The 22752-nt window shown below is 50.8% G+C and overlaps 1 protein-coding gene across 2 annotated transcripts in view; it reads right to left on the bottom strand.

The window, feature by feature from the left end:
* PTPA (protein phosphatase 2 phosphatase activator) overlaps nucleotides 1-22752 on the bottom strand; it is a 32907-nt gene that overhangs the window by 9033 nt on the left and 1122 nt on the right. The window contains exons 1-8 of one of the 2 annotated variants that reach the window (XM_061433795.1): nucleotides 22386-22676; nucleotides 14765-14862; nucleotides 11169-11255; nucleotides 6011-6136; nucleotides 4109-4226; nucleotides 2740-2839; nucleotides 1727-1851; nucleotides 670-770 (exon numbers count right to left, since the gene is read on the bottom strand). In XM_061433795.1, the coding sequence (XP_061289779.1) occupies nucleotides 670-770; nucleotides 1727-1851; nucleotides 2740-2839; nucleotides 4109-4226; nucleotides 6011-6136; nucleotides 11169-11255; nucleotides 14765-14862; nucleotides 22386-22416 (786 nt within the window). In that variant the 5' untranslated portion in view covers nucleotides 22417-22676. Of the gene's footprint in view, nucleotides 1-669; nucleotides 771-1726; nucleotides 1852-2739; nucleotides 2840-4108; nucleotides 4227-6010; nucleotides 6137-11168; nucleotides 11256-14764; nucleotides 14863-22385; nucleotides 22677-22752 lie in introns of those variants that run through there. The other variant, XM_061433794.1, reaches the window with a different exon arrangement.

The following is a 22752-nucleotide window of genomic DNA, read 5'->3' as shown; positions in this document are numbered from 1 at the left end:
CTCATGTCCTGTGCTTAAATTCAGGGTCCTAGCGCATGTCCCCCAAGATTCTGATTCAGAAAGCTGTGGTGGGGCCCAAGACCGTGCATTTCAACAAGCTCCCCAGGCGACTCTGAGGAAGTGGTCCAAGGCCATACTGTGGGAGATCCTACTTTAGCGGGATAACAACACGCACCTAAATGATCCCTGCTGGGTGGCCTGAGGGTCCAGGCCTACTAACTTTCACTTCCAGCACTTCATGAGGCCTCTGTCCTCAGACACCAACAGAGGTGTGAACCTTCAACAGAAATCTGTCTGGCTGTCCACTCTAGTCTCTCCAACTCCTACAAAGGCTCCATCACACACATCCACACACACGTAGCTCTACAGACGCTGGGGGCCCACTCAAGAGATGCTGACACCCACCCACCCTTCAGACCTGCCTCATCAGTCACCAAGTCCACCTAATGACCAGGTCTTAGTCCGTCAGCTCCAGTAGAAACTGATCTAGGGGAGGAGATCCTGGACAGCCAGAAGGTGGCTTTGCCTTTCAGAGAGGCCTAGCTGGGCCTCCTCTTCAATAACCTGCTTTAGGGGTGGCCCCGCCCCCTTCAGAGAGCAGCTCTGGCTCCTCAGGCCCTTTTGGCCCGGAGGCTGCCAGGGGCCCCTTCCTTACTCCTTTTCTCTCACCTCGGTGATAAACAGGATGCACTCCAGGAACATGTAGTCCTTGTGGTTCTCGTTCACGGCCTTCTCATCCACAAAGTGCCTGGGCTCCAGATATGGGTGGTCTGGAAGCAGCAAAGAGCCCCGAGGTTCAGAACCAGGCACTGGCACCACCGGGCCACAGCAAACCAGCCCCGTTAACACCCGCCTGAGGGCCCAAGATCTGCCCCTGCGCCCTCAACACTTGATCTCACAGAAGCAGTAAACGGCCCTGTGTGTGTACTCTAGTGTAATGAGTACCAGCCTTGCTTCTTTCCAGCCATGCGGCTCAGTTTCCTCATCCATGCAGTGGGGATAAGATCACCCTGTAAGGGCTGGGGGTGGGGAGGGTACCTAGCCATCAGCACCGGCCTAAAGCCCTCAGCATGGCACCTGCCCAGGTCAGTGTTGACGGTCTGCTGGCAAAGACCCTGCCCAAGGTCCTCGAGATGATCTCCCTGAAGCACCGAGAGCGGGCCTGACACAGGGCAAGGACTCAACAAAGCATCCTTTACTAATGTTATTTTTAAGGCAGTTCATTCTATATGCAAGTAGACATGGAACCCTAACCCACTCTGGCTTGCCCGTGGGAAAGTTGAGGGGAACCACCACCAGAGCAGGCTCGTAGTGGGTGGGCCTTGGACCAGCATCCGGGAGCAGCTCCCCAACGGCCCCCTGTGCACAGCTTGATAATAACAGTGGATGATGCTGGTCACTGAGTCAAAAGAACCCCTCATCTTCAACATAAAACCCTACAGCCGTGGCCAGGACTGGGGGTGTGTCTCACACCAGTCGATTGTGTGCCCAGCACGTGCCCTCAGCCCAGCCCGTGTCACTCCCATTATCTCAGTGGTGCGTGGCCTCCGCCTCCCTGGCCTGCCACGCCGCCGGCTGCAGCAGCAGGTCAGCAGCAAGCCGGCTCCATCAATAGCTGCTCTGATGCCTGCTTTACAAGCTGTCAGCGTGTGCCCTGGGAGGGAGGGGAAGGAAGGAAGGGAGGAAGGGGGGCTGGGGGTGGGGGGTCCACGCCCCATTTCAGTACCTATCAGCTGTGAACTGCCCCAGATGAAGGGCAGAAACTGGAAGTCATCCAGGCCCCACACGCCCTGGCTGCCGGCCGGCTCCATTCGGTACGTCTTTTGGAGCTTCCTCATAACCTCAAGGTACCTGCACCGGAGGGCGGGGAAGGGCAGGCGGGTGGCAAAAAGCAGAAAGACAGTCTCAGCCCTTCAGCTAGTGGAGCAGAGGAGGCTAGAAAGAACCACCGAGGAGGGCAACAGGTCAATTAAAGCCTACGCGCCAAGTTACACATCAGCCGATACACTCAAAATAACGTAGCTTCATTTTTCTCTCTCACATTCAGCCTCCTCTGGCCCAGGAAACAGGCAACACACCAACTGGGGAAGGTTAGTGCCATCACCTCCTGACAATGTGAGAGCCCGGGCAGGAGCTGCAGCTTCTCACCCATTAGACTCCTTCAGGAACTGCCCTAGAGCTGCAGCTTCTGCAGCACCTGAGTTGGGCCCAGCGGGGACGTGTCAACGCCCTCGGGTGACTGAGACACGCCTATGCACAGGGAGGTGGCCTGGGTGGCGAGGGGAACCGGTCAGAGCCTGCCTGCCTGCCTGGGTTCAGCTGGCCGTGACCTCAGTGAAGACACCTGATTTCTCTATGCCTCAGTTTCCTCATCTGTAAAATGAAAATGACAGTTGCTACTTCCTCGGGCGGTCATGAGAATTAGAAGACTTGCATGTAAGGTGCTTAGAAAGAACCTCTACGTGATAAATGCCACAGAAGCGTCAGCAGCCGTTAGGTAACTTTCCCTTCACTGAGTTTTACTTGAATCTGAAGCTCTCAGAAGGAGGAGTCTTGGACACCCTGTTCACAGTCATGGCTTGATTAGGACAGAACAAGAGAACCCACAGCCACGCAGGAGCTCCTGCCAGGCCCCTGTCCCCAGTCTGACAGCAACAAGGAGGAAAGAGACCCACCCCCCCCACCCCACCCCCACCTCTCCTACCACCGGCAGCCATCCTTCCCGCCTGGCTCACTCACCGATTGAACACCTTGAAGACAATGGCTATTTGGTCATCTACCCGCAGCACCCCGATCTTGCAGAGACAGCAGAGGAAAGCAGCAAAGGCTGCTTCATGTCCTGGGAGAGAAAAAACAGCCGAGGTTGACAATCTTCCAGAAGGAGTAGGACTGTTCTCAGCCTCACCAGAGTCCAAATCACCAATAACTTCCCATCTAAGGCAGGAGGTCAACATGGAGGTAAAGGGACCTCTTCCCCATCCAGAAAGACCAGGGTCCCTTTAAGAACCACCAGTACTATAATTCTACTCCTAAAGGCCTAGGCTGGCGATTCTTACATAGGCATTCACATTTCACTTGGGAGGCTTAACTCACTCATCAATTCGACCCTGTTTATTGAGAACCTACTATAGGAGCAGTCACGGTCCAGGTCAGGCACTAACGGGACAGAGTCAAAAGTCTCTGCCCTTATTTGATAGTTTATGATTCTGTGGGCCCCTCCCAGGGCCTGGAATGCTTATGAGCTGCTACTTTCAGCTGCACAGTTTGGGATCATGACCAGCTAGAGTTCAAGCCACCACCACACAGGGGCAGTCATCACCCCTGGACAACAAGGAGCGTCTGAGAGTGGAAGAAAGACCCAGTCCCTGCTGACCTGGTCCCTCTCCCCTACAGGTTGCTTGGTCACAGTCAAAGCTCCGCCCCTGAAAGTCTCACTTGATAATAAGCCTGTTCCTCAGCATCAGGGGAGTAGACGACAAAACTTTCCCAGGACCCAGGTCCAAGGGGGCCCTTCTCCAGGCCTGCCCCTCTGGCCTGGGCTCCTCTAGAGGCAAGGGAAGGGCCCAAGAGAGCAGCAGCTCCTGCATTTGCCTGCTTCAGTGAAGAAAGGCAAGGCAAGGCAAGACAGGCCTATCAAAGCAGGGGCCCTCCCCAGCCACCCCGACCTACAGAATAGAGAAACCCTCTTTTTTTTTAAGGTGCCACAGCGCTCCCTCTAATGGCCACTGTGGCTGAGAGTAATGCCCCACAGCACTGCTAGAGACTGCTAGGCTCTTTCAGTTCTCAGGGTTTCTGTAAGTGCTGTTTTGGGATATAGTAAGTGCTCAGTAAGCTGTCAGTTTGGGGATGGTGATAAGCTCACAGTCAGGCCATTTTACAAGGAACAGAAATCAGCTCTGTGCTTGAGGCCACCGCATGTGTGGCACCGGCTCCCCCTGGTGGACCAAGTCGGAGCAGCCGGCTTCCCTACACCGACTGCACCACAGGGATGACTGCTCAGGGCTGCCTGCTCAGGGCTCCCTCATCCCACACAACCCAGAGCAAAGAGGAGGCAGTCCAAGAAAGAACCGCAGTGAAGCCAAGAGGCGCCGCCAGGGGTCACAGGTACCTGTGCCATAGTCGATGCGTGTGGAGTTCCCCACGGATTCCTTTAGGTAAACAGCCACCTCGGGCACAGCAGCTGCCAGGTTGGTGGGGACCACCGTGGCCACCAAGTTTTCTGCTTCCTGGTAACACAAGAGACACACAGTGGCAGCAGCAGATTGGGCAGGTGCCCAGAGGCAGCATCTCGGCATGATATCCCAACTCCCACAGAAGGAAGAGATGGGAGAGCGTTTATTTCTACACAACAAAGACCACCCTGGGGTGGGGCTTTTCATCTGCTGACCCTCCCTCCAGAGGACACAGCTCTGGGGACAAGAGGAGAGGGACCTGAAAAGAAGCTATTTGACTTTCCCATCGAGTAACGCACTGACATCCCCAGAGATGTCCTCCCTCTTCATACTCCCAGCAAGGGAGTTTGTGCCCGATGTTCACCAAAGACATATGCAAGGATGTTCACGGCAGTATCATTTATAACAGCCAAAACGTGGAAACATCCCACAACTAAACTGTCCATCAGCAGCACAACAGATAACAACCTATGCTATGGTCATACACTGGAATACTACGCAGCAAGGAAGAAGGTGCACTGTTCCACACACCACAGGTGAATCACAAAGTTGAGCAAAAGAAGCCAAACACACGAAGTTCAAAAGCAGGCAAAATCAATCTATAGGGGAGCAGTGAGAAAAATCTGGGGGATATCAACTAGAAAGGGGCACAAGGGCACTGGGGAAGTGCTGAAATGTTCCATGGCTTGATACGGGTGGTGGATGCAAGGTTAAAAACAGGTTAAGATCTATCAAGCTGTATAACCATGACTTGTCAGCTTTCTTTACGTTACAACTCAACTAAAAAAATAAGCCATGTGCTACCTTAGCACCCAGAGGCAGCCCCAGGTCACTCTTACACAAGGACAGCATTTTGCTGGGTCCTTGGTACTTCCCCCTGTTCCATCATGTGAAAACACCGGGACAAGACATTAGCACCCAAGTTTCTTTAGCTTCAGTCTGTAAATACCCGGCATGAGAATCTCCTGGAGACCTGGTGAAAATCTGGATCCCCAGGCCCCACCCCAGACCTACAGACCTATGGGATAGGGTGGCTACTCTGCATTTTTTTGTTTGCTTTGAACAAATATTACCTTTGCTTGACTCAAAAATGAATACACTGTAGGAGGGATGTACTCAGAAATCTTACTCCACCCTTCTCTCCTCTCCATCCACCCCTCTCCAATGCCCCAAAGGCAACCACCACTTTATTTGCCTCCTCTGTATCCTTCCAGTACACACTGAGAAATACAAACAGACCTTTCTCATCCTTCCAGTACACACCGAGAAATACAAACAGACCTTTCTCGTGTCTCCTCTTTCTTAACAAAAGGCAGCTTGCCATGCGCATCACACCTTGCCTCCCCTCTAACAGGGTAGTCAGCCCTTTGGACCCACTGATGGAGAACCCATGGACACAGAGGACCAACGGACCCTCATCATCTCATACAAGGGAGTATCTATGGGGGACCCTGGACGCAATCCCCCACAGATACTGAGGGAGGGACCACTGGAAGTCGCAGTCCCTTCCCCCGAGTTCCTGAGTCGCCTCCCTGTTCTTTGTTAGAGCTGCATGGTACTCCCGGGGAGGCCTTATTAGCTTATTCAACTGATAATAAACTGCAGATGGACACGTGGGCCGTCTCAGTCTGCTGCTACACACAATCACCTACGAACAACCCTGTGCAGAGGGCTGCGCAGCCACGTGGTGATTCCCAGAGGACAGCTGGGGCAGAGGGTAAACGCATTTGTACTTTCAGGGAACAGAACTGCCGTTTCAACAAACTCCCCAGTGCTGATATCTGAACGCTTCCCCCCAATCCCCCCCGGCCCCCAAGCCCATCCTGCGGCAGCCTCACCTGGTCAAGTTTGGCATACCAGGTCCTGTAGGCCTTGTTCCCAAATCTAGAGGGCTGGTCCACTGGAGGGGTCTCATCGATCCACCTGTCCAGCGTGTTGAGAAGAGCGACCAGTTTCTCAATGGCCTGTGGAGGCAAATAGAGGGGGCCCAGACACCGTGACTAGTGGCCCCATGCTAGAGCCACAGAGGGAAGCCCCAATGGCTGCTGGACAGTGACCACCAGGCCTCACACCACTGGCACCTCCCTGCTGTCCCCCTTTCTTCCCAACCCTCCTGAGTGTGAAGGAGGGGCCAAGGGAACAGTGAGCCTTCCAGAAAGGGCCCGGCACAAGGCTGAGGGACAGGCACGGCTCCCACACCCAGCTTCTCCAGCTAGCCTGCCCGGGGGCGGGGGCCAGGGGCGGGGGCAGCTGCTGGACAAGTGTGAGCAGCAGCCCTGACTTTCCTTACTGCATTTATCGAGGTCTTCTGTTTAGAGCACAATATCTGCTCATCACTGAAAAGAGAAACGTAAAAAGGAAAGAAACAAAGGTGACGGGTAATCCTGTCACCCAGAAATCAATACCACAAGGTATCCCCTGCTTGTTGTAAGTTCACTTTCCACCACTTCACTCTGACTGAAGTCCTACAGTAGCAATGGTTCTTGCTAACCAAAAGAAACCTGAAGAGGATTTTCAGTGCAAAGGATTTTCCCTTTGCACCACTTCTGCTCACAAAATGTTTCACAGAAACACTCTTACTTTCAGATAGCAGGGGAGTCTGTCTTAACATTTTAACATACTCTTCCATATCATCATTTTACAGTGTTTTTCACTGCTTATCACGGTTAGAATTTTGAAGGCAGCTGGACCTGGATTTATATCCCAGCTAAGGGACCTCCCTGGTGGCCCAGTGGTTAAGAATCTGTCTTCAGATTTAGGGGATGTGGGCTCAATTCCTGATCTGGGGACTAAGCGCCCACAAGCTGTGGTGCAGCTAAGCGCACACGCCACAACCAGGAAGAGTCCTGGGCTGCAATCGAGACCCAGAACCACAAAAATAAAACGAATGTTTTATAAACAAATCCCAGTTAAACATCATTTGCTGCAAAACCTTGATCAAGTAACTTCAACTCTCTGAGCCTGTTTGCTCGTCTCAAAGATGGGCATAAAAATGGGTAAATAACTCTGAGGGCCGCCTGGAGGCCTAAATGACAACCCATGAAGCACACCAGCGCGGTGTCTGGCACAGGGTGACGGGGTACAACATCTACACACACACACAGACCCTCAAACGGGGTCTCGGGGCACACGCTACTTTGTAGTCTGATCAGCTCCCTCACAACCCTCATTCCAAGCAGCACAGAAACGTGACCTTTGTGCAAGTCTCTTACGAGCAACTGACATTGCACTGTGCCAATGCACTGTGATTATTTACCCACTCCCTCACCGCTAAACGTTTGGGCTATTCCACTTGTTCCCTTTGTGGAAAGCTGGGGCCACAGGTCCGCGTGTGGGCAGTGGTGGCTAAGACCCAGCTCTTATCTCTCAGCTCTCTCTCTCCCACGGAGCAGGCTTTAAGCAGTGGGATCAGTGTGCCAGGCCAGGCCGTGTTAGCACACTGAACACTGAGTAACTCAACGAAGCAATCAGGTGAGGCTGTCTCTCTCCAGCACAAGTCTGTGAGGGTGGCTCCGAAGGTGCCTGCTCCAGATCCAGCACGTGAAATGAGCCAGGACAAAGGTACGGGAGGCTCAGGGAGCACGGCGCGGGGACACGTGGAGGCAGGTGGCCTTGGAGGGGGGTCCTGCCCAGAAGCAGACCCTGCCTGAGTCCGCCGAGCACAAATGGGCTGAGGAGACGTCTCTGGGAGTTCCACGCTGGTAGGAATTCGCAAGGGGCCACCCATGGAACAGTTGTGACCCAGAGGGTAAGGCACAGTCAGGTATGACATTGCTGAGCCCACAGAGAGAAACAGCCCCAGGAGCTGAGCATGTATTTGTACGGAGGGAAACGGCAGGCTTGAGCTAATGGAGTATGTGGGAGTAAAGGCACCCCCTCCCCACCGCACTGCAGCTCCAGGAGGCATGGACCGCACGGCAGTCCACACAAACAGCATGACGGTGGCCCCGGTGCTGCCCTCCCTTACCCACGCTTGGGGCCTGGGAGGAGAGGAAAGTTACCTGTAAGAGGAGTAAGTTCCCTTACACAGGGCCAGGATAACACAAAGCTGCATTGCTGAAACATGACCCAAAGCACTGCCACTGTCTGGCGCTGTGAAGAACTAGGTCACCAGGAAGAGTTGACAGGCTCCCAGAAAACCTGGCCCCACAAAGCCACTGAGATTTCTGAGGACGGGTGGCCCCACAAGGCACCAGACTACTGGTCACCCACCGAATGGGACAAAGAAGGTGCTCAGAGGCAGGCAGGAGCCAGGCCCCAGCTGCCAGCTCAGCTGGGCCAATGAATAATTAGAGGCTCCCAGGTCCTCCTGGAGAGGGCTTTCTGAGTTTAGGGGCTGCCTCTACTGTTCGACTGGCTAGGGGAGAGGGGCTGGAGGGGAAGGAGTTGTGGGCTGAGACCCCTAGGAAGCATGGAGAATCATTGGAGCCACCTTCTTTCTCCTTGGACCAGAGTCCTTTTTGGATTTCATGGACCAGTACAATTTTACTTGTCGATTTAAAATTCTGCCTTCATTTTAAAAATCACACAGAACTACAGCAAAATGTAAGCCTCCTATCTACTGTCAGCTTTATTTTACAAAAAAAGAAAAAAACCTTTTTAAAAAATTTTAACCCCCCTCCCCAAAATTGGACAATTCCAAAAAGAAGGAGAGCCTTCTAAACACGGGTCTAGACAATCCCACCCCATGGCCCTTGCCTGCTCCCTTTGCTGCAGGTGGTCTGGACGCCGATCCCAGGCCCCTCGGCCCTTTCCCCAGCAGCAGCTGCATCCCCTGCACCAAGAGCCAGGAGCAAGCAGCAGCAGCGGAGGCAGGCAGCTGCCCTGGGCGGCACAGGAGGCCGCATGCTGGGTGTGGTGCCTTTAGCCGCCCGTCAGCTGTGGGCAGCAGCTGGGAGACCCCTGGAGACCACGCTAGCCATCTCGCAAGATGAGGCTGTGAGGATGAACCCAGCTCAGGAAGAGCCCCAAGTGAAGCAACAACAATGTTACTGGAAACTGAAAAACAGCTAATGATAACAATGGCTAATAAATGATAATGCCATCTAGTACATGCCAGGCACGGTGCCAAAAAAATACACCTACACGCAGGATCACAGTGAATGCTCCCCAGGGGCCACAAGTAGGCCTGCGGATCTTCCCAATCGACAGAGGAGGGGATGGCGTGTCAGAGGGGACAAGGCCATCCAGCTCAGAAGTGAGAGGTTATCAAAACCTGGTCAGCTTGACTCTAGAACCCCAGCACTCAAGCAGGCTGCAATCCTGCCTAAAGAACAGCCTCTGCACTAAGACAACGCCTGGCTGGTATAGACAGCTACCATCAAAGTCTCAGGGCTAATTAAGGGACCTGAGAGAGACTTGGCGGCTCAGGATCTGCTGGGGTAATTACAATTCTCTCCTTTAATTAGCCTCCCCCCGCCACATTCCCCAGCCCACTGAGCACAGCTCAGCGTTCCTTACCACAGGCTCAAGGAGGCGCCCTCTCTCCCCACAGTCAAAGCTCCAGAGCAGTGACCAGGCCCAAGAGGAACCAACAAGTCATTGGTGGATCAGCTCCCTTCTCTTGAAGGCTGTCAATCTCCAACACAGGTCTGGCGTCCCACAGGACCTCGGCCACCCAGCGGCCAGTCAGCGGCCAGGAGCATGAGGCTTATGCCAGCCTTACGGCAGGTGGACAGACAGCCAAGCCAGGGCCAGGCCGTCCCCAACAGGCCAAAGCTAAGGCTAGAGAGCTGGGTGGCCAAGCCATTGAGAGGCTGCTCGGACCTGAGGTCTGAGATAAGAGAAAGATCAAGGGAGTGCTAGGCTGCCTGGAACAAGACCTCCGGAGGCCCCTGGAGGCCCGGGACCCAGAGCTGGGAGGTGGGAGTACAGCAAGAGCCAGCAACTGGAGAGACCACACCTTCTACGGGTAGGAGCTTCCCCACAACTCCTGCCCTCCCTCCATAAATAAGCCTGTGTTTGAAACACAGCCAAAGAGCCCCCACCAAGCAGTGTGCACCCTTCAACTCAGCATCGCCATCTCTAGGAATGAAACTTTAGGAAAGAATGCCCACACAGACCTATGTGCAAGGGCATTCAGAGCAGCAGTGTTTGGGGAAATGACCTCAAAGTCTAAGTTGGGGGCTGTTTAAACCAGTGAGGGCACAGCTCAAGGGCAGAGGAGCTCCCGGGGCAGGTCTGGGTGACAGCCCCCACACTGTTAATAGGGGGCTGTCCCCAGGAATCAGTTATGGGGAGGAATATAGGGTGCTGCTGCTGCTGTGTCACTTCAGTCATGTCCGATTCTGCGACCCCACAGATGGCAGCCCACCAGGCTCCCCCGCCCCTGGGATTCTCCAGGGCAAGAACACTTGAGTGGGTTGCCAATTACTTCTCCAATGCATGAAAGTGAAAAGTCAAAGTGAAGTTGCTCGGTCGCGTCCAACTCTTAGCAACCCCACGGACTGGAGCCTACCAGGCTCCTCCGTCCATGGGATTTTCCAGACAAGAGTACTGGAGTGGGGTGCCATTGCCTTTTCCATGGAATACAGGGTGAGGGCAAGCTTTTTTGTTAGTGCTACACGTGTTTCTAACAGTAATCTCTTCAGTTGGCATGTTTACTTCTTTCGTGATCATTTGTAATTTAAAAATTACATGAAACACCAGTTAACAAAAGTGCAGGCTGGGGAACTCCCTGGCAGTCCAGTGGTTAGAACTCCAAGCTTCCAATGCCAGCACCTGGGGTTCAATCCCTCATCAGGGAACTAAGATCCCACAAGCTACAAGGCTTGCCCCCACTCCAAAAAAGCAGGCTATAAAACAGCTTGTATACCTTGGTCCCAATTCTATAGATACACATCTATACAGACTTTTTTAAAAATTAGAAATAGTTCAGTGTCAACAGTGTGAACTGCACATGTGTCTGGGTGATGGTATTGTCTGCACCTGGCCCACTGGTCCCACTGCAGGCTCTGGGAGCTGTTTTGGGAAAGGGCCCAACCCGACCAGGCCTACCTCGGAGACCTTGTACTCAAAGCTCAGCTTCTTCCCCTTCACACCTTCGTTGAGGGTGAGGATGAATCCGATGTAGTCAGCGTACGCCTGCCAAACAGAGAGGGGAATGAGGACGTGGAGGTGTCAGACCTCCACCGTCTACACCCAGCCAGCCCCCAGCTCTGCCCAGCTACCAGAGAGCTCCAGGCTGCCCCCGGCTCCCCGGCTCCCCACCTGATAGCAGGAGAGTGCAAAGACAATGCCAAATACCCCACCCTGACCTTCACCCAAAACCGTGGGCTGGCCAAGGCCACAGTGACACCTAGGCCTCTAGCCAGTCTACTGTGCACGCGCTACTGCTGGTTGCTTCTCTGCACAACAACCCCACCACTGTCCTCATTTTACACACAAGGACACCACGGCTTCAGGGGAAGTGACTCCCAAGACCAAGATCTCACTGGACACGGAGCTAGGACCCAGCTAGCCAAACTCCAGAGCAGAGTGGGGAGTGCTCCATCATTATACTATACCAGGGGTCCGTCCCCTGGGAACTCTCCAGATGTTTCCCCCAACAGGCAGACCAGCTATGTGCCTGTGTGCAGACACCCTGCCCGCAGGAGATGAAACTGTTTTCCAGCCATGGCCAGGTCTCCCAGCACCCCCATCCCCAGCTTCCAGTGGGGCACCCTCTTCCCTTGGGCTGCAGGTTACAGCCGGCACACGGTTAAGAAACCGCTGAGGCACAGGCCTCTGGAGAGGCAGTTCTTGGGCACTAGCAACTTCCACGTGGTCTTATTTCTTCTTCATCCCTCTCGCCTCTTCCTTCCTTTCTTCTTCTTTATCCAAGCCTTAAAGATGCCAGTGGGGGGTCTTCCTTGGCAGCCTAGTGGTTTAGACTCTATGCTCCCAATGCCTGCAGGGGGCATGGGTTTGATCCCTGGTCAGGGAACTAAGATCTCGCATGGCATGCCCCCCCTGCCCCAAAAAAACCCCGATGTTTGGGTGGCCACAGCAAGCCAAGGTAAGCCCTGAGAGGTGACTGCTCAGGGTCTGGAAGGGAACATTCCTACAGCGGCCTATGGAATGGCTGCAGGCCGAAGTGCAGGTCACAGGGCGGGCCCACTACATCAGCCACAGCAACACCCCCAGCCCAGGGAAAGCCTGAGTCCTTGTCCTGACTGCGCCAGTGCTCACAACCGTTCCTGCGAAGCACACCAGGATGCAAGGAGAAGCAGCCGCACGAGGGCATGTCGCTGCCACGGTCACTGTTCCCACATGGCTCCGGGACTCTCGGAGACTAAGACTTGTGAACATGACTGTGTGAAGTCTCTTCCCAACCATCAGCAGTAACTGTCATGCCTACGGCTCTGTAAAGCTCACTGCACACCCGTGAGCTCACTGCACACCCGTGAGCACTGGGCCACACGCTTTTCTGGCTTTCCATCATTTGAGCCCCCAACGAACCCCATTTTATAGTAGAGGAAACGGAGGCTTGGCCCGGTTAGGCACTGTGCCTAAGTCACAAGAAGAGAACAAGGCAGCCCTGAGGTTCCAGCCCCAGCTCTGGCCCCAAACCCAAGCTCCTGGCCACTGCACCCTGCCTGCCACCAGGTGAAGCGCTATGGTCGACACACAGCCCCTTGTCTGGCCGCAGCAGTTTCACACATTCGATCGATGAGCTTCAGAGCAAGTAAAAGACTTCCATCAGGTATCAATCAAAACACACTTCCCAAAAAGTGTGGGTGCCTAGAGCAGGGCTGGCAAACCACTCGCAAAGCACCAGAGAGTCAATATTTTAGGCTCCAAGGGCCACATGTTCCAGTTCACAAATTCTCAACTCTGCTCTTACAGAATGAAAGTAATCACAAACTACATGTAAATTAAATGAGCAGAGCTGTTTTCCAATAAAACTTTACTTACAAAAACAGAAGGGTCAGGTTAGGCTGCCAACCTGTGGCCTGGAGCCCAGCAGCTCAGCCCACGGGGCCCCAAGTCATGGGGGTGACTCTCTGGAATCTCACCTCAACCAGTGACTGTGCCACCAGGCTAAACGTCTTCACCTCCTGGCCTCAGTTTTCTCACTTTCAAAATGGAGATGACCTCAGAGTCCACCTCCCAGGTTTTCTGTCATAATTAAATGAGCTAAAGTACCTGACACATTATAAATACCCCGTCTTTTTTGGAAAACATCTAGGGGAAAGCAAGAAACTACAGCCATGTTTGGATTCAGACAACCCTGCAGGTTCAGGAAGAGAACGGTGGGCCTCAACCTGGACACGATGGCTCCCAGGACACTTCCCACGTGCTTGGAGACGCTCTTGGCTGTGGTAAGCAGGAGGGCTGCTACCGGCATGGAGCAGAGAGAGGCTGGGGTGTTACAAAGCACCCTACAGTGCACAGGACAGCCCCTGTGACAAAGGATTATCTATCATGGTCAACAGTGCTGAGGTTGGTAAACTCCGAGGGACAGCAAACAAGATGATGAAAGGCCTAGAGCCACATCTTTGAAAAGCTAAGGGACTAAGGTGTTTATCCTGGTGAAGACTTGGGGGAGCAGACAACTCAGAAAAGACATGATAACCATCCCCTGATATTCAAAGGGCAGGCTTATGAAAGAGGAGCCAGGCAGGCTTATGTGCCCACAGCCCCAGAGAGGCCAGGACACGGCAGCAGTAGGGCTTGGGCTCAAGGTCAACACAGCAGACTCCTCACAGAGAACCTGCCAAGCTCGCCAGGACCCCCGGCCACCCTTCTGCACAAGCAACACTCCCCGCCCCACCTGCCCAGACCAAGTACAGGCAACTGAAAGCAGCTGGACCCAAGGCCATTCCTGAGAACTTGAAATTGGCTTTCTTTTTCATAGTCCCAGTCTTCTCCACAGCCTGTACCAGAAGCCTGGCAGGTACAAGCTGTTATCTTCTGCCTACCCTGGGGATGAAGTGCAGAAAGCTGGCTGGGACCCCAGTTCCCTGGTGTTTTAGGCTCAGCCACCTCTCTGGCCTGGGGCTTCCCTGCAGACTCAGATGGTAAAGAATCCGTCTGCCAAAGCAGGATACAAGTTCAACCCCTGGGTCAGGAAGATTCCTCTGGAGTAGGAAATGGCAACCCACTCCAGTATTCTTGCCTGGGAAATCCCATGGACAGAGGAACCTACAGGGCTGCAAGAGAGTCAGACATGACTTAGCAACTAAACAACAACAACCTCCTTGGCCTAGGTTTCCATGTGGTAACCTCCTCTCCATGTGATATGCTGATTCCCAGACCTGCTATTACTTGCAACCAAGCATCAAAGGGATCCACTCTACCATTTCAGATGTGCAGTCAGTACAGTAACATCCAAGGGGCAAGGGCTTACAAGAGCCAGGAGCAGAACTCTGATGGCTATCTTCACCCTGGCTCCCAGAGACCTTCCCACTAAAGTACCCTGTGTACTGCCCCTGAGCAGGGAGAGACAGCCAGCTCCCCTGTCACTTCTTTCCCTAGCTTCTAGACAGTTCTGGCTCCAAAAGCGAGAAGGGGCAATAGCTCACAGCCCCACCCCAGCCTAGAAAACCACTTTGAAAAAGCCCAAGTCTCTCATGCCAGGCCTGAATCCACAGTGCAGACACCACTGGTACCTGAGAACGCTTCCATTTGCCCATATCTGGAACAGTGTGGATCTCTTTCTTTGGAATGATGAAGTTCTGAGTGGTGGGAGGGGCATCCTCTGAAGAATCTTGACAAAGAAAATGAGAAAGCAATCAGATAAAATCCTCCCCTCCCAACACACACACACACACACACACACGCACGCACACGCACGCACACACTTTTAAACCAACACCCAAGCCCTTGCATAAACAGACATGTACTCCCAGGATTAAGTATTGGCTTGTTAAGCCAAACTCACTGGCTTCCTGTCTCTCCTTACTCTGTCTGCAAGAAGCTGGGCAGTGCTGGCAGTGCCCTCAACAACTGATATGTCCAGTGGCTCTGCCATGCTCTCTCCTCCTGCTCTCCAGCCAGGCAGAAAGGTTAGAAAAGTAAAGCCAAGTTGACCTTTTAGACATAAACAGGAAACTCAAAGAAGAAGAAGAAAAATGGCCAATAAACAAAATGTTAAAGTTACCAACATCCCGAATAATCAATGAAATGGAAATCAGATGAGACTGCTTTTCTAAATCAGGTCAGCAGATTAAAAACATCTGGCACTGATTGGGGATGGGGAGAGAGGAATGCTCCTGCACTGCTGGTAGAGCCTTAGATGGTAGATTCTGCTGAGGGGGCAACTCAGCGCTATCTCTTGAAGTAAAACTATACCCACTAAGCCAACAGTAGGAATCAACTCTACAGATGTGCCCAAAGAAATAGACAAAGACATATATAAAAGTGCTTACTACATCGAAAAAACCAGAAACAACCCAACTATCAATCAATAAGGTGATAGGTTAATAATGATATGCCCACATGATGGAAATCTTCCTGGCTTTTTGAAAAGAATAAAATCTAAATTACTGACATGAGAAAAACAGCCTAAATATTAATGTGAAGAAATAAAACTGTACCATTCAACATCACAGTAATCCAAGTCTATGCCCTAACCCCAAATGCCAAAGAAGATGAACAGTTCTATGAAGACCTACAAAACCTTCTAGAACTAACACCAAAAAAAGATGTCCTTTTCATCACAGGGGACTAGAATGCAAAAGCAGGAAGTCAAGAGATAATTGGAGTAATAGGCAAGTTTGGCCTAGGAATGCAAAAGGAAGCAGAGCAAAGCCTAACAGAGTTTTGCCAAGAGAACACACTAGTCATAGCAAACTCTCTTCCAACAACACTAGAGATGACTGTACACATGGACATCACCAGATGGTCAACACCGAAATCAGACTGATTATATTCTTTGCAGCCAAAGATGGAGAAGCTCTAAACAGTCAGCAAAAAGAAGACCTGGAGCTGAATGTGACTCAGATCATGAACTCCTTATTGCAAAATTCAGACTTAAATTGAAGAAAGAAGGGAACACCACTAGACCATTTACGTATGACCTAAATCAAATCCCTTATGATTACACAGTGGAGGTAGTGGATAGATTCAACAGATTAATCTGGAAGACAGAGTGCCTGAGGAACTATGGACAAAGGTTGGTAACACTGTACAGGAGGTGGTGACCAAATGCATCCCAAAGAAAAAGAAATGCAAGAAGGCAAAGTGGTTGAATGAGGAGAGAAATTTTAGTGCAGAAAGCTGGCTGGGACCCCAGTTCCCTGGTGTTTTAGGCTCAGCCACCTCTCTGGCCTGGGGCTTCCCTGCAGACTCAGATGGTAAAGAATCCGTCTGCCAAAACAGGATACAAGTTCAACCCCTGGGTCAGGAAGATTCCCCTGGAGTAGGAAATGGCAACCCACTCCAGTATTCTTGCCTGGGAAATCCCATGGACAGAGGAGCCTAGCACGCTACAGTCTACAGGGCCGCAAAGAGTCGGACATGACTTAGCAACTAAACAACAACCTCCTTGGCCTAGGTTTCCATGTGGTAACCTCCTCTCCATGTGATATGCTGATTTATAGGTTGGGGTGGGGCTGTGAGCTCTTGCCCCTTCTTGCTTTTGGAGCCAGAACTGTCTAGAAGCTAGGGAAAGAAGTGACAGGGGAGCTGGCTGTCTCTCCCTCCTCAGGGGCAGTACACAGGGTACTTTAGTGGGAAGGTCTCTGGGAGCCAGGGTGAAGATAGCCATGGAGAGTTCTGCTCCTTACAAATAGCTGAGAAGAGAAACAAAAGGCAAAGGAGAAAGGGAAAGATATACTCAACTGCATGCAGAGTTTCAGAGAATAGAAAGTTGAAGTTGAAAGTTAAGTCGCTCAGTCGTGTCGACTCTTTGTGACCCCATGGACTGTAGCCCACCAGGCTCCTCCGTCCATGGGATTCTCCAGGCAAGAACTGGAGTGAGTTGCCATTTCCTTCTCCAGGGGATCTTCCTGACCCAGGGATCGAACCCAGGTCTCCCGCATTAGAGGCAGATGCTTTAACCTCTGAGCCACCAGGGAAGCGAATAGAAAGAAGAGATTAGAAAGCCTTAAGTAACAATGCAAAGAAATAGAGGAAAACAATAGAATGGAAAAGACTACATATTTCTTCAAAAAAAAACTGGGTACCAAGGAAGCATCTCATGCAAAGATGGGCACAATAAAGGACAGAAACAGTAAGGACCTAACAGAAGCAGAAGAGATTAAGAAGTGGCAAGAATACACAGAAGAACTGTACAAAAAAGATCTTCATGACCCAGATAATCACGATGGTGTGGTCACTCACCTAGAGCCAGACATTCGGAGTGTGAAGTTAAGTTGGCCTTAGGAAGCATTACTACAAACAAAGCTAGTGGAGGTGACAAAATTCCAGCTGAGCTATTTCAAATCCTAAAAGATAATGCTGTGAAAGTACTGCACTCAGTATGCCAGAAAAATTGGAAAACTCAGCAGTGGCCACAGGACTGGAAAAGGTCAGTTTTCACTCCAATCCCAAAGAAAGGGAATGCAAAAGAAAGTTCAAACTACTATACAACTGCACTCATTTCACATGCTAGCAAGGTAATGCTTAAAATCTTTCAAGCTAAGTTTCAACAGTACGTAAAACAAGAACTTCCAGACGTACAAGCTGGATTTAGAAAAGGCAGAGGAACCAGAAACCAAATTGCCAATATCCACTGGATCACAGAAAAAGCAAAGGAATTCCAGAAAAACATCTACTTCTACTTCACTGACTACACTAAAGCCTTTGAGTGGATCACAACAAACTGTGGAAAATTCTTAAGGAGATGGGAATACCAGACCACCTTACCTGTCTCTTGAGAAACCTGTATGCAGGTCAAGAAGCAACAGTTAAAACCAAACATGGAACAACAGACTGGTTCAAAACTGGGAAAGGAGTACATAAAAAGAAATTCTGGGCTGGAAGAATCACAAGCTGGAATCAAGATTGCTGGGAGAAATATCAACAACTTCAGATATACAGATGACACCACTCTAATGGCAGAAAGTGAAGAACTAAAGAGCTTCAACCCAGGTGATGCAGGTTTAATCAAAAAAGGGGGGAAATCAAAAAAGAGGGGAGTGAAAATCAAACCATCAATCCTAAAGGAAATCAATCCTGAAATCAATCCTCTTTTACCCTCATCAAGAAGCTCTTTAGTTCTTCGCTTTCTGCTATTAGAGTGGTGTCATCTGCATAAAAAAAGAGGGGAGTGAAAAACTTGGCTTAAAACTCAACATTCAAAAAACTAAGATCATGGCATCCAGTCTCATTATCTCATAGCAAATAGATGGAGAAAAAGTGGAAATAGTGACAGATTTTATTTTCCTGGGTTCCAAAATCACTGTAGATAGTGACTGCAGCCATGAAATTAAGACACTTGCTCCTTGGAAGCAAAGCTATGACAAACCTAGACAGCATATTAAAAAGCAGAGACATCACTTTGCCGACAAAGGGTCTGTACAGTCAAAGCTATGGTTTTTCCAGTAGTCACTTACACATGTGAGCACTGGACCACAAAGAAGGCTGAGCACCAAAGAACTGATGCTTTCGAATTGTGGTGCTAGCGAAGACTCTTCAGAGTCCCCTGGACTACAAGGAAATCAAACCATCAATCCTAAAGGAAATCAATCCTGAATATTCATTGGAAGGACTGATGCTGAAACTGAAGCTCCAATACTTTGGTCACCTAATGGGAAGAGCTGATTCACTGGAAAAGACCCTAATGCTGGAAAAGATTGAGGACAGGAGAAGGGGGTGACAGAGGATGAGATGGCTGGGTGGTATCACCAATTCAACGGACACGAATCTGAGCAAACTCCAGGAGACAGTGAAGGACAGGGAAGCCTGGTGTGCTACAGTCCATGGTGACACAAAGAGGCAGACAGGACTTAGCAACTGTACTTCAATAACATACTATATACGATATAATCTTACTGTTGTTAAAAAAAACTATTTACATACTAACATTAACAATACATATACCTATTAGCTCATTCCTTAGAAAAATCTAAAGAGTTAAACATGTAAGTTAATAATTGTCATCTCTAGGAGATAAGATTTATAAAGGACTTCCACTTTCTAAGCTATATATTACTATTAAAAACTAGCATTATAATACTTTTGTAACGATAAACTATTTTAAATGGATTTTCTATATTTTCAGAAGCTAGGGAAAGAAAAACAGAGTAATGTGTGTATCCCATTTAGCTGGAATTTATGTTTTGCTGCATGAATCTTTCTGTTTGATTATGGAACACTGACTTCTGAAATCTGAAAACCTGTGAATTTTAAATACACCTATTTTGTAGGTTGGGAGCTGTGGGCCTGAATCTACTATTGGTGGTGTGTCAGATTAGTAAGACCCTTCCTTTAAAAATGAAAACTCTCAAAACTTCCCTGGTGATCCAGTGGTTAAGAATCTGCCTTCCAACCCAGGTGATGCAGGTTTGATCCCTGGTGAGGAACTAAGATCTCACGTCCCAGGGCTATTAAGCCCGTAAGCCACAACTTCTAAGCCTGCATGCACAGCTAAGACCCAACGCAGCCAAATAAAAATGTAAATAAATAAAAATGAAAACTCTCAAAAATTAAAGTTTTAATAAACAAATGAAAATGAAAACTTTCCAAGAAGAGTAGTAGACTATCAGTCACTCACAATGTAATGTCAATCTGTCCCAATGCCATCCTCCTAAAACCTAGCTTACACCAGTTACATGAACAAAGGGAACAAAGATCTAAGTAGGTTCTTGAACATGTGACATCTGCGGGACTAGAGCCTTCCTGGAGTGGCCTTGAGGAAAGGAAATGTCCCAGGAGGCCTGGAGACCTAACGAGAATGGGGGATGAGAGCAAGGCAAAGCTCTGCCTAATTCAAATTCAACTCAGGGCCAAAAAAAAGAGACCAGAAACTTTCCTTCAGCCCACCTGTTTTGCAAGTCCTGTTCCCAGAACCTCAAATTGATGACCCTACTATTAGCAAATTGCTATTTCAAGTAAGATACTAAATTAAAAGCTTTTTAGGTCAGGCCAGTGACCTAACCACATTGTTTTTATGGGAAAATGTATTCCACATTTCAAATTATCTATTTGCAAATGATCCTTGGGAACAGAGCCCTTTTCTAAATCTGAGAGAACTGTTCTTCTCTGCAAGGGAAGAACCCTCCTGACATTATTTCACAGGGTCCTGTTCTCAGAGGAAAAGCTACCTGGAAGCCTTGCATCAAATCACTGATTAAACATATATACACAATCACCAGAACGTGTAATTCCAAATTAAAAAAAAAAAAAAAACAAGCCTTCAGACTTGAAACTATGATCAATGAGGTCAGATCCAATTTCTCTAGCCTCAGATTATTCCTTCTCTGACAAAGGTGACATAGCAGAAGCTGGATCCCCAACTTATCTCAGTATAAGATAGAAATATCCAGGGTTTTAGAGATGTTCCTAAAAACCCTAAAGAGTATATTACCATTTGGGAACCTGTCTATATGTTCAACTCAAACCACCTTTACTGACTGCCACCACGTCCCACGATTTGCCTGCATCATCTAGGGAACACATACTACCAACCCTGCCAAGAACAGACAAGGAAACAGGCTCACAGAGGCCGAAGCTTGCCAGGTAGAGCCAAGTCTATGTAACTCCAAAATCCAAGGTTTTTATCACTACACTGAGTTAAGTAGTTCTTCTACTACTTGTTCCTAAACATCCTGAGTTTCAAACTTCAAAGAAGGACCACCTCCTGGGAACCTGAATCTTCTCAGACATAGAGAATTCCCTGAGGCCACCTCTGTCTCAGTGCCTAGGTTCTCACCCCACGCATCTTCAGGGACACACTATTATCTCACTAATAATTATCTCACTGATAATTCTGATTGCCTTATATACTTTGATGTCATTACCAGAACTCCTAAGGGCATATGCACAGAAGTTCTGTACCAAGTAAAATAAATGTCTGGTTTCAGTTGCCTTGACAGACCATACCCAACTCTTTGGTCCAACTCTTTTGCAACCCCATGGACTGTAGCCTGCCAGGCTCCTCTGTCCATGGGATTTTCCAGGCAAGAGTACTGGAGTGGGCTGCCACTTCCTTCTCCAGGAGAACTTCCTGACCCAGGGATCAAACCCAAGTCTCCCGCACTGCAGGCAGACTCTTTTACCATCTGAGCCACCAGGGAAGCCCTGGCAATGTTCTTTAATTTGTGTGTGTGTGTGTGTGTGTGTGTGTGGAGGGTGAGGGGTGGGGGGTGCGAGGGTATACCTCTTTGATCTTCAAAATTTCTCCCTCCTGAAACCTTCCCAGAGATTATAAAAGGCAAGCCAGGGCAGAAGGAATACAGAATGGTTTCAAAACACTAGCTGTTTTGAAATAGCTGTTTGGTCAACCTATTTACACCTCTGACCGAATTGTAAAAGTCATCTATCTTCAGATCTCCTTAGCTTAAGGGAGGGGCAGGGGGAGTGGTCAGCAAACACCCTCTATTCCCCTAGGTAACCGGTCTCTCTTAAGAGGATCCTTGCCCAATCACCTCCATGCCAGTTATTCGAGATTAACTAAAAAGAAACCACAGCCTGTAAATAAAAGTTATAGAAGATGATGCCAGAAAAGTGACTCGTCTCCTTGCACAATCAGCCTTTTTAAATTAGTGGTTTAGACGACCGAGGGGCAGTTTGTCTCGATAACTTCTCAGCCACTGAAACTCGAGTCCCTTTTCCCGAGGGGAAGAGAAGGGAGGTGATAACGGGAGGTCAGGGAGCGGAGGGAGGCTGGCAAAGGGGGTCGAGGCAAGCCCCACGGAGCACGAGCCCCCACCCCCAAGGCAGGGTCATCCGTGGGGTGGGGGTGGGGGTGCTTCCCCACTAGCTCAAGAGCTGACTTGAGCCCGAACAGCCCAGATGTGGAAAAGGCCTCCCCTTCTGGCCGCGGAGCTCTGCCCACCCGAACCCCAGGACCGCTCAGGCGCCCCGAATCCCGGTGTCACGCCCCACTCACCCCTTTTTCAGCCCCGGGATCCTGCCCTCCCTCCCGACCCCCCAGCTTCTCACTCGGGGGCCCGCTCAACTGTTGCTCCTTCTCGGGGGCCCAAGAGCGTTTGCCCCTCGAGGTCCTCCAGCTCCCTAACCCCGCTTCCCCCCGCTGAGGCGCCCCCCACACACCACACCCCTTCCCCGCCCCCACGCCTAGCACCGCCCCCGAGCCCCGACTCCACACCGGCCCCACCGCCCTACCTGACGGCGTCTGCCGCTCGCCCTCAGCCATCTTCCTCTCGCCGGGAGCCGGCCGGGATGCCTGCCGTACCCTCTCCCTTTTCACCCCTGCACCACCCCGCCTTGCCCCGGCCTCACCACGCGCTCAAGGATGGCTGAAGAGAAACGAGCCCCGGCAGGCTATAACCGAAAACCGAGAATTAAAGTCACCCCAGTGAAGACGTCCGCCATGTTGGTGCGGGGCACTCTGGGAGCATGCCCAGCAACGGCCGGCGCGGGGCGGCCGCAACCAGCGGGGGGCGGCAGCCATGTTGGTGCGGGGCGCCGGCGAGCATGCGCACCAACGGACGGCTCGCCGCCCGACCGGCCAACCGCCTGCCAGGAGGGC

This window comes from Bos javanicus, chromosome 11 (assembly GCF_032452875.1).
Source record: "Bos javanicus breed banteng chromosome 11, ARS-OSU_banteng_1.0, whole genome shotgun sequence".
In the NCBI taxonomy this organism is placed as follows: Eukaryota; Metazoa; Chordata; class Mammalia; order Artiodactyla; family Bovidae; genus Bos; species Bos javanicus.
The sequence above is the reverse complement of the archived record's forward strand: the minus strand, read 5'-3'. Positions and strand labels throughout refer to the sequence as shown.